The sequence below is a fragment of the Aphelocoma coerulescens genome, chromosome 6 (genome assembly GCF_041296385.1).
Source record: "Aphelocoma coerulescens isolate FSJ_1873_10779 chromosome 6, UR_Acoe_1.0, whole genome shotgun sequence".
NCBI classification, from domain to species: Eukaryota; Metazoa; Chordata; class Aves; order Passeriformes; family Corvidae; genus Aphelocoma; species Aphelocoma coerulescens.
This window is the reverse complement of record NC_091020.1, coordinates 25,004,004-25,018,643: the sequence shown is the minus strand read 5'-3', so window position 1 is coordinate 25,018,643 and position 14,640 is coordinate 25,004,004. Positions and strand designations below refer to the sequence as shown.

Below are 14,640 nucleotides of genomic sequence, written 5' to 3'. Positions count from 1 at the left end.
AGGCTGGAAATGTGCCACAACTTCTGTTTCCAAAGTCAGTCCATTGACCTGCCCTTGTGATAGTGGTTTCAGGATTTATCCTCACTTTGTTTGTATTCATATTCTGCTCATACAGACTCTGTGAGCAATGAATTTGAAAGTAGCTTCAAACACAGTAGGAGGATACCAGCAGTCTTTTACAATTTGGGCAAGTACTAAGTGTGCAGTAATTGTGCATTTGAAATGAATGTATTACTGCACTCACTGACAGAACAACTCACTAGTGTCTGGCTGTCTCTTTGCTTTTTCTCTCCCACTGTTTCTTGTAGATCAAAGTACAGAATTCTTTCTACTTTGGATCTTCTTGGAAGCCCATGTCGTGGATTGATAACCCTAATATGGAGCTGATCAAATCTTACTGAAATAAATCTTACTAGTGTCATCTGCAGTGTTAGGGATACATATTAATAGAATGGAGAAAGGAAAGCTTGATGTAAAAGTTAAAAACTCTGATGTCTGTGGAACAAGCCCATTTATACAGACAGATAATTCATACTTATATGGAACAATGATATGACAGGTGGTACAAATGGTCCCAACTGGAATGTAGAAGACAGCTCTGACTTTGGAGAGGTGATGATCTGGCACAGCTCTCAGGAAAAAAAGGAGATGCACAATCAAATCAGTTTTGAGGAACTTAAATGAGGAACTTAGATGCATTACAAGGAATTGCATGCAATACTGCTTGAAATAGAATGAGAGCCAAGAATGCTTTTCAGCCTTGTATTCTTGTTTTACACATACATCAGTAGTGCTTGGATGGACACAATGCTAATAATGGAAATGGATTCATTTGTACGTGCTAAAGAAAGCTCTTAGGGAGCACAGGACACTTTCTTCCAGCCTTTTGTAATTTTGATCAGGGATGTTTGGAGCATTAATCAGGTTTTAAGTTATGAAGGATTTACTGTCCTGCAGAGCTGTGTTATGTAAACGTCAAGTCCTGTCAAGTTGCACTCACCTCAGTGTAGACATCAAATTGCATCACATGAATGCTTTGGCCCCACCTCAGACGATTCATTCTTCTTTTATATAAAAAGTTCAGCTGACTTTTCTCCTCTTGTCCATCTTAGCATGACAAAATCAAAAAACTACAAAAACCATTTCAAATTTAGGTTTCAATTTTCCAACCCATCTATGACATTTTCAGTGGTAAGTAAGTATCTCCTCCCTTTTATATTTTCCCCAGATGAACTATTTAAGTAAATATAATACTGTAAACTGACTTTGTCATCCAGAAGTTTTGCTACCCAGGACACATTTTGCCTGGGACCTTACCCTTTTTTAGTAATATGACTCCTGTGCTGCTTAGGTGGATGAATGCAAAAGGACAATTAATGCATTGACTTTAATGTCTGACTCCCTTTCCCTCACTTCTTGCAGGTCATCCAAGCACACCCAGCAGTCTCACTGTGTTTGAACAGATGAAGAAACTTCAAGAAATAGTGAGCCAGAAAACCAAGCTGGAGATTGGGGATGTTGTCAGGGTCAGAGGTCACATCCGAACCTATAGGCAGCAAAGAGAAATTCAGGCTTCATGTTTTTGTGAGTGTTATGAATCTGGACATGTGTAACTAAGATGTCTGAATCCGTGAAAATATCTGAGCTGTATGTAATTAATTGGATGTTTTCCACTTTATTTTGTGGCATCTCATTTTTCTAAGGATTTTCATCTGTATATCTTTATTTCAATTGTAGCAGCATAAGGCTGGAAGACACACTATGTAATGTGTGAGATTAGATTGCCTGAAAACGAGGCATTCCTGGAAAAACTGTAGAAGCTGATTAGCATGCATACAAGAATACTGTGCAGATACTGTGGTTGGATGTCTGCAAGAGTGATTTGCTCTTCAGATTTCTCTGTGTTAAAGTAGAGCAGCCAAAGCCCATGGGAAGGGAGCTGGTGCCCTTCTGTGTCCCACTTCACCAAGGGCTCTGGGGGCTTTGGAGAAGCGGCTGCTGTTTGTCACAGCCTGTACAATCCATTCCTAGGGCAGGCAGCAGCATATGGGCAGTGTCCCACTGAAGCCTGGTTTCTTCTAAGCTCCCTGGCTCTGCAGGATGAGGGAGAAGTGTTCCTCAGGCACAGATCTGCATGCAGGTGCTGCCTCTGTGTCTGACAGCTCTTTGGGCAGCAGGGCTCTGCAGCCCACTGCTTATGCTCTAGGAGCTTCCAGTTACATAACTTCTTCTCAGTTCCGTGTCTGTGCTGTTGTGTAAGAGCTGGTTTTCCCCAGTGAGATCTTTCAGAGATAGTACTGAAATTATTTCTTTAGTGAAGAAAAGCCTGTCTTTTAAAAACCCTGTGTAAGTCAGATAAAAAGTCTAGATTTTTCAGCTCTAGCTACAATTTGCAAAGGAGTTCAGCCCTCCTTTGCAGACAGATTTATGAGTATATACAACCCATTCATGGGTAGGTAATAATACCAAAGAGAGCCATGCAATTCAAGTAGCCTCTAAATTGCTTTCACTTTGGCCCAAATAAAGCTCCTTACTATGTGTTAACTGCATTTAATGGATAAAGACTGCTGAAAGGTAAAATAGAGATCATAAATTCTGGTTAAATAAGTTGTCAGACAGAAGCATAATCTGTAATGCACCACAACAGGCTGTTTTACCTCCTTGTAAACTGTAAAAGAGGGATTGGCCTTTGTGGTTTTGTTTTTATAAAAACCACAGTGAACAACATTTGCCAATTTAATACTGGCTATGAAGCTCTGTAGAGCTGCCTCAGGTTTGCTTGCTTAAAAAACTGTATGGCAGTCCTGGCCAAGTCTACATGTTCTCATTGCCTCTCCAGATAAAGTGGATGATCCTGTGTGTGATGTCCAGATTTCAAGAATGCTGGAGCTCCCCTGTCTCTATAGAGAAGTTTATGACAAACCTTTCAAGGGCTCTGGAGAAATACAGAGGTAAATGCAGTATCCAGACTGTTGGTCCTGGGGCACAGTATGGGATATTGTGATTGTTTACTTGTTGTTGTAATAACTCTGGAAAAAAATAAAACAGGGCCTGACTGTGATTTAGACTGCATAAATATACAGTAGCAGTCTGCTTTTCTCCCAAATAATTGGTGATCCATACAGATGAGATACCTGTCTGTGATCTGAGGAAAGAAATATAATGCTGAACTAAAGTGAGTATTAGGAAGGAAGTAAAATACGGTGTACAGATATCTAGTGAAAAAAGATGGGATTTTGAGCAAGATTTGGGGCTGAGGTCAGCAGAGAGGATGGAGAAGTATCCTTGCCTGATGTTGTTTTATCTGTAAGGTTAAGGAGATATTTCACTGAAATGCTCTCCTGCCCTTGTCATTGTCAAATCACAAATACATAACCTCAATAAACTGAGTAAACACCCACTCCTGTACTCAGTGTCAGGGTAGCTGGATGCTTATTGGGAGGCCTGGTGCATGGAGTGTGGTTTCCTATGGCTGTTGGGGCAGTCACAACACACACGGACAGTGCCTCTTTCAAGGGCCAAAAACCCATTTGTTAAACAAATCAGCCTCTTTTATACACCTTTTGTATGTTATCATTCGTGTTACAGATTCATTGGCTGCTAAACTACTACAATAGACTCATTGGCTATTACTAACTACAACATAGTACCATTGGCTACCTATAGCATAAGCATTCAAGCATTCAGAAAAATAACAGCTGCAGATATGTTGCTGTTTTCTCCTTCTACTGTTTAACTTTCTTGTTCTGGTGATACTTACATTCTCATGGGTAAAAACTAATTGTTTTTCTTCTCATGGACTTTCCTCACAGTCCTTCTCTAGCCAAAGTAACAGGCCTGAGCCATAATTTTACAAAGGCAACAAGGCCTTCATTTTATAAGGTTTTACTTAAATGCCACAGTTTCAGAGACTGCAGATCTTAAATCCACAAAACTGTAACAGCAAAGGATTGAAGAAGAACAGTTTAACATTTATGCATATAAAAATGTTCTGTTTTAATTAAGGATTTAAATTGAAATTCTTTCAGGACAGTAAAACATCTTTTGACCTTTGAAACCAGTCTAGTGGACTGACTTTATGTAATTATTCTAAAACCCATTTCTTGCCTTTTGACATGTTCTGTGTATCCTTGTAGTGGCCTGGAGGGTCAGAGTTTCTCAATCCATATGCTGCATGAGAAAGTGCAAGGCTTTCTATTAGAAAACAAAATTCAGACCTTTTACCAGCAGGAGCTGGAGACAGTTGATTCTCTGGTGTCTCTGGCTGGTGTGCATCTACCCAGCCCCAGCTGTGAGGAGGTGAGTGAATGCACCTGTTCCAAGCTTTTAGTGGGGGGAAATAAGACTGTTTAATTCTTTGTTTAATTCTTAAGTACTTTTTTTAAGCATAAGCAGATAAGAAACTGGTGTCTTCAGAGGATTCAAAATCCACTAGTGCTTTAGCTTCATGCATAAATTATTTACAGAGCTTAAGGAAATCTTGTTACTTTAGACATAAAAAACTGGGCTGAAAAAAGTCATGTAAGAACATTCAGTTATTAGGGGCAATCTTGTGTTAGGGCTGAGCAATCTTACAGCCTGCAACAGCCACTACCTTATTTAGATTTGTAAATAGTAACAGTGTCAGGAAAAGAGATCCCTTTAAGGTATTTGAGTTCTTTGGGACAGATGTTTGAGATCCTGAATCTGATCAGGAGAAGGGAGCACAAAGTTTTTGTCTTGTTTCTCATTTGAAGCTCAATATATTAATAGACATGCAGCTTTCAAGGGGAGGTTATGGTGAGTGGATGAACAGTGCTCCCTGCTACATGTTTCTCACATTGAAAGTCCCTACTTGTGAAAGACCATGATTGAAAGGATGAGAAGGTGGGATTAATCTGAAATCAGTTTACAGGCAGTTGCATATAACCAAACTATTAAGAAACTTTCCAATGAGTTAGTAACCTCTTGATCAGCTGCAGAATGGGAAACAGAACAAAACCCATTTTTTAAAATGGCTTTATATTACTGTATTAGTTGGATAAATTACAAACCAGATTCTCAACAGGTATGAAGCAATAAATTTCTGCAAAACTAACAGATACATCTTTTACCATGAAAGCAGTGGCAAGTGAAACTTAAGCTGGAGTGTTGTGATTCACTTGTTTACTTTTGGTTTTCTGTAGAGGAATAAATCCCTGGCCGTCATTTTTACTGCCTGATTTTGATGTGCACTGTAATGTTAAGTGCTGTGTTATGTTGACTTCTAATGTTTGTTTAATTCTTAAGTAACCCAAACAAAACAACACATAAACCAGTCCCTTGCAGATGAGGTCAAATACTAATGAAAAGTAGCTCTTTTCTTGTTGGCCTTGTTGAACTGCTGCTGATAGCTGTTCTTGATAGCTGGGTTGGGGGTTTTTTTTGTTTTTATTTAAGGCATTTTTTTTAGGTTTGCTTTAAAACAAACATGGATATTAACACTAACAGGATCTATTCTCATTTTAGACAGAAAAGTTTGATAGTAGATTATCTAACATGGCACCCAGTACTTCTAAACTCGCTGGAACAGTATGAAAAGTTCCCAAACACTTTACATTAAAGGAAGTCGAGGCCATTGTGTCCAATACTGGAAACTTAAAAGTTTCAGCATTTATAGAAAGACCAAGATAAATAATTTACAAAGCCATTTAAAGTAGGAACTGGTGCAGAACAAACATAGAGAGACTGAAAAAAACCCCAAGAAAACTCAACCCAAACAAAACACCAACCAACCAAAAATAACCAACTCAAAAACCCCAAACCAAGAAAAACGATGTAGCATCAGTATTGTTAGCAGTCATGAAGAGCTATCATAATAATTAATAGTTGCTCCTGACCCCGATGCAAGGGTGTGAGTGTATGTCCCAGGAATCTGGGCACACAGATGCTTATTTAGAAATTGTAGTTCTCCCTATTGTCCTTTACTATTAATTTCTTTCAAAGAAGGTTATCTGTTCTTGCATAAGAAAGGACCCGTAGTTGTCAAGAGGCACAAATGCCTTAAGAGGAGTGCCTAGTAATGCTCTGGAAATGCATTTCCTTGTTCCTCTACTCCCTCTCTAGAAGGTGTCACTTTTCATAATTGGCAAAGGGTCAAGTACCCAGTTCTATCCACAAAAGTAAGTGTAATAGATCTCATTTCTGTCCCTCTTCCTTTCTTTTCTCTTCAGTAGTCTTTTGTTTTGCACTGCCCTCAAACCAGGAGGATAAATGGTGCTGCTGATGTGGAACAGTGTTATTTCGGGCCTTTTTGGCAAGGCAGGAGCTACATGAGCCAACTCAGCTAGTTAGGCCATGCCACAATATGCATGCTTGTTCCCTTCTTGCCCTTTTCCTGGATGTAAAAGGATGAGTTATTTGGATGTATAGCTAATTTTTTTATCCTGATTCCAGTGTTCTAGAGCACAGTTGCTGTTACACTATTTGTTTCCTTTGTTTTCCTTTCCCTGTGATCCTAGAAGAGGTAGTGCACCCCCTTCCTCTCTTTCCCAGCTTTTGAAGTACTTGTGCAGTGTCCATCATAGAGGGAGGGTGTCTACCCGTGGAATATTTTCTCCAGGGAGGTGATGAGCTACTGTGGAGTGGAGCAGAGGGTGAAGATGGAAGGAGGTAGCTGGGATAGTTTGAGGTAGGCAGCATCTCTGTGTTCCTTTTCAGCATAACTGTGTAGCTGAGCCCTGTCTACATCCCATTCGTGTCCTACAATGCCTCATTCCAGTCCTGATGCCTCCCTGGCAGTGCACTCTTCTGCCTCTCTGGAATAAATTTCCCTCTAGCAGATGCACATGGCAGAACTGAAATAACTTCCTCTTCTCAGATGTATACCAAGGAAAATTTAATTTTATAGTCTACAGAGGATGAGGAAGAGAATTTAACTACTTTTAAAAATAGTTAAAAATTAACAAATCTTCTGTGAGTTTCAAAGCCAGTGGAGCTTTAATTTGCATAACCAGTGCCCCATCTATCCCTAAGCTGTAGCTTTTTCCCTATCCCTTAAAACAAATTACTTTTGAGGCTGGAAGGGTGGGTACCAGAAGGAAGACTACAAGTAAAAGGAGAAAAAGTAATTTTGTGCTTAGAGAACCTCCAGAGTGTACTGGCTGGACTTAAGCAATTATGTTTGGCAAATGGACAAGCCTTTGGTTCCTTTTTTAAAGAAAGCTACATGTGAACTGGATTCATCCCGTTTCTCAGCTGGATTAAATGCTTTAAACCAGCCAGTCTTGGACCATTTTTCTGCCCTTCTGCCGTGCATAAGCTATAGTGTGTGCTATTTTAGTGCTACCATTCCAGTCTGTGAATGTCACTAGCTTGGACACGTAACTTGAGTTGTGCTTTCTGGAGTGTGCTGTTTGTACTTCTCTTGATTTGAATATTATCTCAAGGTCAGCAACAACAAGTAGTTAAAGCAGGGAGTTTTACAGTGTTGTTCACACTGTCTGTGCCTACCCTGTACATTGTACTGTAGGTGTAACACAGTTCATTGTAAGTTCTTGATGCAGTGTGCTTGTCTTTCCACCTCTCGAGGAAGCTTCACTGCTGTTTTAAATATGTATATTGCAAAGCTTATTATAGGATCTCAGGACTGACATGTCCAGGATCACTATTACTAAAATTGTCACCTGCCTAAACCCAGGATCAAACATTACATGAGAAACTGCAAAGGGTGATTCCATGAGTAGAATCACACGGTTATACCAACAAACTTTAATACCATCAGGGTGTGACTCATAATGAGTCAAAGGTTACATACTTCCAGTGTTTTGAACAGACTCACTAATTCCTGTACTACTTCATTTCTTTGACCTATTATTGATTGTACAGAGAATTTGTCTTGTTTTAAATATCTGAGAATAACCGGTTGCACAGCACCAGCCCACTAAGCTGTGTGAGACCTATCGGATGGAATACATTGATTAAAATACCAACTTAATTCTGGATACATAGATTCTTCTGTTGGCTTTGCTACAGAGCCCTTGGCTGGTCTTGGGAGTGATAGTAAAATTATTATTTAATAGCTGCTTCTATGTCAGGTTACATACACACACACACACACACACACGTGTTTTGCAAAAGAGATGACTGATTCTTAAATGCTCCTATGTTTGGATGTACAACTTAATTTATTTGAAAAGGATATGATTTGGAAGAGAGGGGGAAGACCCAGCTGTTACTGCTTCAAAGAACCTGAAATGGTGCACCCTGAAACTAAGGCATGCCCAAGGGGGCCACTTTGCAAAAGGAGGTGTGAACACTGTGAGAGGTATTGGGGAGGAGAACTATTGACTTATGAATTTGCAGGGTGAGATGCTGGAGTTACTCTGAGTGGACCAAAAGAGCAGACTAAGCAATTTTAGACTCTGTTGACAAAGAAACTTAATTGCAGCTTTACCCAGAGGAACGGAGAGGAGGAAGCATATTCTAGAGCACACTAGGAAAAAAACCCAAAATTTTCCTGTCATTTTATGGTAATATTAAACACCAATAATGTATAATATTATTACATTCATATATAATATTATATTATTAAAGTGGGCAGGAGCCCTAATTTTTTTTTCAGAAACAGTCCTTCTGCCATGGAGCCCTTTTCCGTGGATTCTGCAGCACATATGAGAAAGTGCTGATTTGTAGCAGCTGCTTACTTATTATAAGACCTCACTGCTTTCACTCTGTCAATGCCTTGACTTGCATTCTTAGTGATTCTGTTTCAGTATCCATCTAGGCTGAGCTGTGTGTCAGTTCACACACAGTCTGTTTTTAATTATCTCCCTTTTCTGACAGGATTTCAGTGGTAAGCCAAACTGAATAATTATTGTGCTTCTTTGGAAATATTTTTATCTTTTTTTCTCCCCAAATGCTTGCTTTCACATTAAAAATTGATCAGAGGCTTGAGTTGGTTGCTTTGCTAGCAATTTCTTACATTCTTGAGGATTTATTACTGCATTTGAGTGAGAGGCAAAGTCTCTTCATTTTACACATGGCTATAAGAATGTGCTTTTCCTTGAGCAGATATTCACTTTTCACTCAATCCTTCCTGCTGCATTTTATGTTTGTTTCTTCAGTTCATCAGAAGAGGCACAATGAAGAGAAATACCATAGTAGCATTAATGCTGTGACTGGAACAGTGTCCAGATCTATGGCCAAGTTTGTCATTAGAAGTAGACTCTGTTGTTACCCAGATTGATGGCTGTGGTGGACAGGAGGACAGACAAGGTTCAGGCACTGAATCCTTCAGTCTGAAGCAGAGAAAACTGAACTGAGAATAAGAGCCATTGTTCTGTGTTAATTATCTTGAAGTATTCGGCAATTATTTTTTACTGGTGATTTGAGAGGAAAAAGAGAGTTAGCTGTTATGGGACAGAGAGAGGGATATGATTATGGCCTGTTGAAATACTGAGAGTGAGCTGGAGGAACAGGATGCAGAAACTTGTGATGCATGCTAACACCAATATCCCTTTTGGATCCCTGAACTATTCCCACTTAGGTACCTCAGCTTCCAGGCTGTTGGAGTGTCACTTAAGAATTGCAAATGGATTGAATGAATGTTTTGTGGAAAGATATTCTTCCTTTGCTCCTGTGGTGTCTGTTTCGCATATTCATGTGAATTCTTTCTAGTGCTTGGTGATTGCCTGCTTTGCTCCCGGGGCTTCTGAGCTGTGTCTGGTGAGTGAAGTAGGATATGTGAAGTCTGATACTTTCGTTCAGAACAGGGTGGGAGCATTTATGCTGATAGCTGAAGGAATGGCTTGGCAAATCTTGCTCTGGTTGCTCTGGTGTGGTTCTAGTTATCACATGTTGGTTTGTGGGAAGCAGTTTAGCTCCCTTCCCAAAGAAAACCACAGGGAGCACAGTGTGCTCCCAACAGATGAGAAAACAGCAACTGGGGAACTGAAGCAGTCTCTGTAGATAAATGGGAGGTTGAAGGCCACATTAGGATAGATGGAGAAGAGTAAATCATAGTCTTGCTCTTATCTACCTATACTTTCCCCTCTCTACAACTAATTATTTTCTTCTACTTCCCTAGCTGTCATTCCACTGTCTTAGCTCCGCTCTACTTCCAAACAAACCTTGCTTTTCCCTGTTGGTTTTTTTTTTTCCCCTCCCCTTCCTTCTTTCCTTCCTACTCTGTTAGATCTGTCCCAGACATGGAACCCTGTGTTCTAAATAACCTCAGTTATGGACTTCCAGGCACACTGTTCTCCTTTCACAAGAAACTAATTTCCCACCTACCCTCAAATCTGAATCCTTTGTTTCCTAATTTCATATACCTGTCTTAATTTCTTGCATGCTCTTTATCCTTTCATTTCATTAGGCTATGGAGAAAATCCTGGGATCATGGCCAGAAGGTTTGTAAAAATTTGGAAACAAAGGGGGCAAGAAACAAATACTGGTTTTGTCAGTTTTCTCCTTTCCCTGAAATCAGGAGATGGGAATCCAGTCCTCAGCACTTGGATTCCTTCTGAATATCATCCTACAAAACTCTTCCTATCCTTATTACCAGGAAAACTCTGGAAGTGAACAAAGCTTGATTAACAAAAAAGTCAAATGATCTGCAAGCATCACAAGTCTCTTCCAAAAAAGAATTCTTGGTACATCATCAAATAGCTACTAATCACAAAGAAGACAGTTTAGAGATTGTGGTTCCTTAAGAATGGCACAAGTTTCTGGTGTCTGGGTTTTGTTTAAAGCTCAGGGATATTGGTTATTTCATACATAACAGATATGACTTATGAATTACTAAATGAAGAAAAATGTGTAACAAATTTCATCTTAAAGAGGACCTGAAGTCCTCTTCCTCTTGAAAGCATCTGGAGCTTTTGCTGGTAACTTTGGCTGAGCTGAGATTTCTCACCATTTGCTTAATTCCTTTCTTCCCATCCAGGTGAAGTCAAAAAGTAACTCCAGTTCCAAAAGGATTCACAGTGTTTTTAAGGAAGCAATAAAGATGCTACAAGAAAAAGGAGTGGTTTTCCAGAAACGTAGTAGCTCCAAGGACTTATACCATGTAAGGAACTGAGCTGTGGTCACAAACAAGTTCAGTGGTATGACTTTCATAATCAGTAAAGACAGTAAAAATATTGCAGAAATAGTAGAAAAGTTTCAGGAAGAGAAGCTGGACATCCAGGTGCTCTCAGTTTACTCAAAAGTCTTATCTGCATCTTACTTCACTGTTGATTCTACCTCTGTATTGCCCACCATGTTTTTCCACATTCTGTCTGTATTCACTGGGTTGCCAAACTGCTCTGATCCAGCTGAGCTCACTGGAACCTGGGGCCTGGACAGTTCTCCTTATTGAAGTGGGTTCAAGCTTGGTGTACTACTGAGTCAGTCACCCTCCTCTGGGTCAGACTTAGTTGTATCACGTTCTTCACTTAACTCATGGATGCTGCTAATGGCAGTAAAAATAATGCCTGAAGATTTGACGTTTGTTATTAGTCTTGGAGGCAGCATAAAATGCAGAATGTAGTTATGACAGTGTTAGCTTAGAATACACCATGGCATTGGATTGTTTTTCAACAGCAAGGCCAGTTTCTTCTTTTTTCTTCAGGTGACTGACCATGATAAGGAGCTGTTTAAAGTGACCCTTGATGTGATTAAAGAAGACTGTCGAAAACCCAGGCGTAAGTAGCAGAGTGATCAAGCTCTGATGAGCTGGTGCTGATATATTGATGACAATATCTCCTCCTGCTGCTGTATTGGATATGCTGCTTGTCCTTACCCTTGAACTCGAGCTGTTGCTGGTGTAGCTAATCAGCATAGCTACAAGCATGAGTGCAGGAGCAGCTTCCTGTGAGCGTGGAGAGAGAAAGAGCAGGTGTGCCCAGCAGGAAGCAAACCTCTCTGATCTGAAAAAAGCAGCCATTATCTTAGATCTGTATCTTTTGAGAATACTTGGATTTTGGGAGGAACCAAATGTAATGAAGTCAGGTCACCACCTAGCAGTTGTTGCTTTGCACTCTGGAGAAGTAGCAAATCTTGCTGGTTCAGTTTCTACAGGGGAGTTGACACAAAAGTGACCGTGCAGAAAGGTGAAATCCCCGCCTCCTTTAAGTCAACAATAAAACTTGCTTAAGTCAGTAGGATATTCTCTGTAGATTTTAAGCTCAGGTGGTTTTTCTTTGTAGTTAAGGATTTCAGTTGAACGAAGTCTACTTCTTTTCAGATAACGTGCCTCAGGTGGCTTCTGAGTTATCCCTGTCCCTCAAACCTATTGTGTCTTATTGCCATAGTGACAACTTGTTCTTGACTAGAATGTCTGCTAATTACACGGGTACATTGCTACAAAATGTCTTTCAATTCATGGGATAGAATGTGTCAGCAGGGATCACTTGCTGCCGGAGCGTAGCTATTTGTGGGATAGAACGTGCTTTAGTACAGAATAAATGACTGACTGGAACAGAAGGCATAAAATCTGAAATCGCTCATATCCCTATACTATCATAACTACAATAGCACTTGTAGGACCTGGTGTATGATGGTTATCCTGCAGTAAAAAAAAGGCAGAGGCAATATCGAGTCTATCTTAAGAAATGGTACAATTGTAGACAAGGTCTTGGGAGAAAAGGTTACTACTGGGCATGCAGGTTAATATGGGCTTGTTTGCCTGAAGCTATTTTAGTGCAACAAATTAGTGTATCACATTGTTTTATTACCTTTTATCCAATTAACAAACATCATTTCTCTAAGAGTCAAATCATTCCTTTGCTCATTTTATACATCAGCTGGTTATCCTAGCAGCCTGGGGTTTTTTTATATAACTGTGCCACTATCAAGGCTAGAACCTCTGTACAGTTGACAGAGGCACTGAGTGACTGCCTCCAGTTTGTTCCCTTCTTGTGCATTGTCACCCTGGTAAAGTCATCTGTGATCCATGAGAAGTTGGGAAGTTCTTTCGGTCAGGAAAAGTCAACAGCTGAGAGTAATTTGTAGATCAGTCACAGAAATGACTTTGAAGAGTCCTGAGTCCTCAAAGGCATGTTTTCCATAATAAGCAGTTTAAAATTAGCAACTGTTTTACAAACCCTCTTGTTCTCCTTGAAGATTTCCCCTTACTTAGTTTCCTGCTGTAAAGAGGGCAATATCCAGGTCAGTGTCTCTTTGCTGTTTTCCAGAAGGACCATTTCAATGTCCTGGTCATTGTCAGTAGAAGCAAAGCCAAGAAGCTTCAATCGAAACCATGAGGGCACGGCGGGTATTTGCTGTCAGTGGATGATGCAAGAGCGCGGAGCTCAGCGCGGCTGCCGGCCCCCCTCTGCTGGCGGGAGCGCGCTCCCCGCCGCCCGCGCGGCTCCCAAGGGGCAAAACAAGGACATGGGCATTCACTTCTAGGGCTTCTGCTTGTTTGTTGCAAGAAATTCCTACCCGTTTTCCTCCAAGAGTAATAGTAATCTTCCATGACAAGAAGGATGATTTATGAGAAATCAAACTCTTCTCTCCAATGAGTTACTTCTCTGCCGGTTTTCCAGGCAACGCCTTGCCCCACTGCTGTAGTTGTGACACATTCCCAGGCCCAACCCTGAAAGTTTCAGCTGTCTGAAACTATTGTACACATTTAAAAAAAAAAAATCTTAAGTGTGCCTACTCAGAGCTGCACAAGCCCTGATCTGAAATGTGCCCACATGAAAATCCTAGTCCTTGGCTTCACTTGTAATTCCTGATCTTAAATGCACTCATGAGAGACCATTGTGGGTCCATCTAGAAACTTAATATAGCCAGACAGCTCATTTTGACTCCAGACTGAACTGCAAAATGGATTTGGTTTTTGTTTTGTTTGTTTATTTGTTTGTTTTATAAATTTGCTCTGTTTTTAGACTCAGATCAGACTAATGGTAGAGAGGACAAAAACCAGAACCACTTGAAGTCAAATTTGTCAGAATGTACCCTGTGTGAGACATCTGCAGTGGGCAAATGGTAGTTGTTCTGTAACTCTGTCCCCTCTGATGTTGGTTGTCAGGCAGGACAGTTAATCACAGCCTGGCTTCCCTCAGCTCCTGGACAAAAGCAAGAACCCAGGATGTTAGTGAAAGAGGGACAGGAGTGTTTTGGGGTTACTTAATCATTGTACACACCTGCAGCTACCCCAAAGTGCCATTTTCCACCAGCATCTAGGGGAAAAGTACACATTGTACTGTTAGGTAACACTTGAGTCATTAATGTAATTCATTGAGACTTAAGTTACTCTAGGTCAGGGATGGGCAATTTGACCTTCTTATGACAAACCTATGACAAATGAAAAGTGCAGCTACCCATTTTGTTTGCAACCACAGTCCATATGACCAGGTAGAGGCATTGTTCTGTTCTTTGCAGTTGCCTCTCCCAGGGTGGTGGACACATTTCTGGCTATTGGCTGCAAAGGTCTTTTTATCATGCTGGATACTTCTGACTCACAGCCTGATCAGAATTAGGCTGAACTGTTTATTTACCACTATCTACCAGTGATTTTTCTCAGCAGGTTCTAAGGCAGCTCTGGAGATCAGCAGATTCTAGAGTAGAGAATAACTAAAAAAAAACAAAGGCAGCCACAACAAAATATAGGGCCCTCCCTGGCCCATGGCAATTTCTCGGTACCCTTATCAAACTTGCCTTGCATCATGTGAGCTAAGGAGAAGGAAAATAATT

The 14,640-nt window shown here is 40.4% G+C and overlaps 1 protein-coding gene across 5 annotated transcripts in view; it reads left to right on the top strand.

Moving 5' to 3' along the window:
• Positions 1-14,640, top strand: part of STN1 (STN1 subunit of CST complex) — a 44,520-nt gene that overhangs the window by 24,846 nt on the left and 5,034 nt on the right. For all 5 annotated transcript variants that reach the window (XM_069019959.1, XM_069019958.1, XM_069019960.1 and 2 more), the window contains 5 exons: positions 1,423-1,584; positions 2,840-2,951; positions 4,137-4,299; positions 10,904-11,026; positions 11,570-11,642. In XM_069019959.1, coding sequence (XP_068876060.1) covers positions 1,423-1,584; positions 2,840-2,951; positions 4,137-4,299; positions 10,904-11,026; positions 11,570-11,642 — 633 coding nt within the window. The remainder of the gene's footprint in view (positions 1-1,422; positions 1,585-2,839; positions 2,952-4,136; positions 4,300-10,903; positions 11,027-11,569; positions 11,643-14,640) is intronic.